Source organism: Salpingoeca rosetta (genome assembly GCF_000188695.1).
Source record: "Salpingoeca rosetta unplaced genomic scaffold supercont1.16, whole genome shotgun sequence".
Classification (NCBI taxonomy): domain Eukaryota; class Choanoflagellata; order Craspedida; family Salpingoecidae; genus Salpingoeca; species Salpingoeca rosetta.
The window spans coordinates 1,264,830-1,268,537 of NW_004754918.1; the positions used below are offsets into that span (position 1 = coordinate 1,264,830).

Genomic DNA, 3,708 nt, shown 5'->3' on the forward strand with positions numbered 1-3,708 from the left:
GAGAGAGAGAGAGAGAGAGAGAGAGAGAGTGTGTGTGTGTGTGTGTGTGTGTGTGTGTGTGAGTGAGTGTGTGTGTGGGGGTGTGTGGGGGTGTGGTGGATGCGATGTGATGCGACTGCCTTGATTGGCTCGATATCCATGTACGATTCGCAACAATCTTCCGCAACCACTGCTCGAAATCCATGTACAATTTCCGATCATCATCGACAACGGCCACTACGTGTCACAAACGACAACTTGTAATGTGACGTGAAAAGCACAAACGAACACACTTCCTTGTGCTTTTTCTTCTCTTTCTCCTCTCCTCTCCTCAGGACAAACTGACCTCCTCTCTTCAGCTCTTCCGCTGCTTAGGACAAACCTTCTCTGCTCAGGACAAGGGCTCATGATGAAGATGACGCGACCCCTGATGAGACCAGAGTGCCTGCAGGCAAGGCAGGCAAATGCGCTGCTCCCTGCTTTTATCACGCTCTGCTCGTTGCTGCTGGTGATGCCGTTCATCAGCGTCGGAAAGGTGACAATGGTGGAGGATCGTGAGGGCGCGTTTCACATCAACACGAGTGATCCATCGAACCAGCCCGTGTTCGTGAACGGCATGAACGTAAACAAGCTGTTCCAAACAGTGGACACGCTGCTCAGTACCGTGTCGGTGCAGCAGAGCATCAATGCCGCGCAGCAGAGCGCCATCTCGGCGCAGCAGAGCACCATCGATAGTGTGGACGGCAAAGCGTGCGCCCCAAACGCCAGCACGTTTGGGCAACTCGGCTCAATGGCTGGAAAGTGGCTTGGGGGTGTGCTGGCGAACACTGGCCTGATCTACGCCACACCATACGTCTCGCCTTCCGTGCTCATCATCGACCCGGGCACCAACACCGTTGATGCGACCACAATTGCCGGACTGGGAAACGGACGACCGCAAGTGGTCCGATGCTGTGTCGGCACGCGACGGTCGCATTTTCATGGTCCCTTCAGACCGGGAGACGATGCTCATCGTCGACCCAGACACCAACATCACTGACACTACAAGCATTGACTCTCTTGGTACTGGTAGCTTCAAGTGGTGGGGCGCCGTGGCGGCCAGCAACGGCCTTATCTTCGGCATCCCATTCTCTGCCACGTCTGTGCTGATCATTGATCCTGAGACCAACACAGCAGACATCACGACGCTGTCCGGGCTGTCGAGCCAAGTGCACAAGTGGTCCAGCGGCGTGCAGGCGGACAACGGCCTCATCTACTGCATCCCCTTCTTGTCTTCCTCCGTGCTCATCATCAATCCCGAGTCCTTCGCGATGAACGTCACGACGATTCGGCGTCTTGGCGGAGATTTCAAGTGGTATGACGGCGTACTTGCGAGCAATGGTCTCATTTACACTTTGCCATCTCCCTCCGGAACGACGCTCGTCATCGACCCCGCCACAAACGCCACCAACGAGCTCGTTGTTGCAAGTGGACCGGGGGTTTTCCAGTGGATTAACGGCGTGCTCGCACCCAACGGCAACATCGTCGGCGTCCCATACAACTCTTCATCTGTTTTCATCTTCGATCCAACCACCAACACCAGCGACACCACAACCATAAGCGATCTTTCTGGGTCTTTCGAATGGATAAGTGGTGTACTCGCTCCAAATGGTCTCATCTACAGCATTCCATTTGACTCTGAGTCGGTCCTCCTCATCGATCCGGGATGCTGATCTTTGTGTGGTGTGTGTGTGTGTGCGGGTGTGTGCAGTGCGTGTGTGTGCGCATGTGCGCGCGCGTGTGTTCTTCCTTGTCATACTTTCTGCAACCCTTCCGTTCTTCCGCTCTCCATTCAACCAATCCCTGTTGATTCTTCATCTCCGTTTTGTCAATGCTGCCGTCATTCACCCCGACACCCTGACACCATTCACGCTTCCTTGAGTTCCAACAACAATATCAACATGACACCCCAACACCCTGACACCATTCACGCTTCCTTGAGTTCCAACAACAATATCAACATGACACCCGAATGCACTGCAACACCCCCCCCCCAACCCATCGCACACAACCACCACCCCAATCAATCGTACCACACACAATGAAGCGGGAAACTCTGTCGAGACTTTCAACCTGCGGTTGTCTCAAGGCAGTGGTGGGTGCACGGCAGCCAGTGCAGCCAAATGTGCTAGCGAATCGACCATCAATTCCTTCACACAGACAGACAGACATACACACATGCATGAAGCGTGCGATTGGCGGGAAACCTGTACCAAAACTGCTGTGCATGTGTTTATGCAGACGCAACCGCATCTTTGCCAAGACAACAACAAGAGCAGGGCATTTCGCTTCCGTACACGACGAAGCGCCCTTCCACCCACATGGCATCGCATCGACACAAACAGCAACACACACACACACATACACACACACACACAACGGCAGCGACAACAAAATCACATCAGCAGACGACCCACAAGAACCAAAGGGTGGATCGTGTCAGCAGCAGCAGCGGCGGTGAGGACCGCGCGTTGGGGTTTACTCGGGCTGGATCTCCAGCAGCAGATCACCACCAGAGATGGTGTCGCCCTGGGAAACCTCAACAGCCGTGACAACGCCTACGGTGGTGTGTGGTGTGTGGTGTTTGTGAGCAACAATAACCAGAAAGAGTGAAGTGCAAAGCCAACACACACACACACACACACACAGGCATAGACACCCACACACACCCACAGGCATAGACACACACACACACACACACACACACACACACAAGACACACAAGGCAACACCCTTGCCAAACAACAGACCTGCGAATGGCGCTGCGACGACGGTCTCCATCTTCATGGCGTTGAGGACAACAAGCGACTGGTTCGCCTTCACCTTATCGCCAACACCAACATGTACCTCAACCACAGCGCCAGGCATGGGCGCACCTGAAGGCAACAATTGTGCACAAGCGTGTGAGTGAGAGTGTGATGGCATGAGTGTGTGTTTGTGTGAGGGTGTGAGGGAAGGATGAGGTTATCAGACAGCGACGCGACCACAACAAACTGGCGTCAAATGAACACACACACACACACACACACACACACACACACACACACACACACACACACACACACACACACGCGACGCACCGAGGGATCCCTTGTTGCCCGGGTCTGCCTTTTTCGCCTCCTTCACGGGACCAGACGCCTGTCATCGGGACGCAAACAGAAATGCATGGCACGTGTTGATGCGTGTCAGCGACGCGTTGCACGGCTGAATGGTTCTGCCTGCAGGCAACCATCACACCCTCTCCGTGGCACTGGCGCCCAGCTGCACCACCACATGACGACCAACAAAACGCACCTTTGACTTGATGGAAACTGCGCGGGGAACGCCGTTGACGTCGAAGAAGACCTGCTTCTCGTTCTTCTCTTTGTCCACGGGACCGTCAGCCAGATACTTAATCAGCACAGTCTTGCCTGTCACATGTGGGCGACATAGCGTGTGAAAGGGAGATGTGAGGAGAAGGGCGTGAGGGAGGTCGGGGCGGTGTCGCGTACGAGCATGAAAAGTCTGACACAGACACCGTCAGGCGCACAGCCAGGAGAGGGGGGGGGGCAAGCCACGAAGACACACTCACACACCCACACGCACACGCACACGCACGCACCCACCCACCCACACACACACACACACACACACACCCACACCACCCACACACCCACACACACACACACACACACAACCGACACAAACTCA

General features: G+C 55.0%; 2 protein-coding genes across 2 annotated transcripts in view; one reads left to right on the top strand and one right to left on the bottom strand.

Annotated features, from left to right (window-relative positions):
* Positions 1-394: 394 nt before the first annotated feature.
* PTSG_07247 (uncharacterized protein) lies at positions 395-1,691 on the top strand (the record flags this gene model as incomplete). Its single annotated transcript, XM_004992609.1, has 2 exons — positions 395-932; positions 973-1,691. 2 exons carry the CDS (start codon positions 395-397, stop codon positions 1,689-1,691), a joined length of 1,257 nt encoding a protein of 418 aa, XP_004992666.1.
* Positions 1,692-2,215: 524 nt separating this feature from the next.
* PTSG_12562 (pyruvate carboxylase) overlaps positions 2,216-3,708 on the bottom strand; it is a 9,753-nt gene continuing 8,260 nt past the window's right edge. Inside the window, exons 21-24 of the mRNA XM_004992610.1 lie at positions 3,313-3,428; positions 3,099-3,156; positions 2,769-2,894; positions 2,216-2,576 (exon numbers count right to left, since the gene is read on the bottom strand). Coding sequence (XP_004992667.1) covers positions 2,497-2,576; positions 2,769-2,894; positions 3,099-3,156; positions 3,313-3,428 — 380 coding nt within the window. The 3' untranslated portion in view covers positions 2,216-2,496. The remainder of the gene's footprint in view (positions 2,577-2,768; positions 2,895-3,098; positions 3,157-3,312; positions 3,429-3,708) is intronic.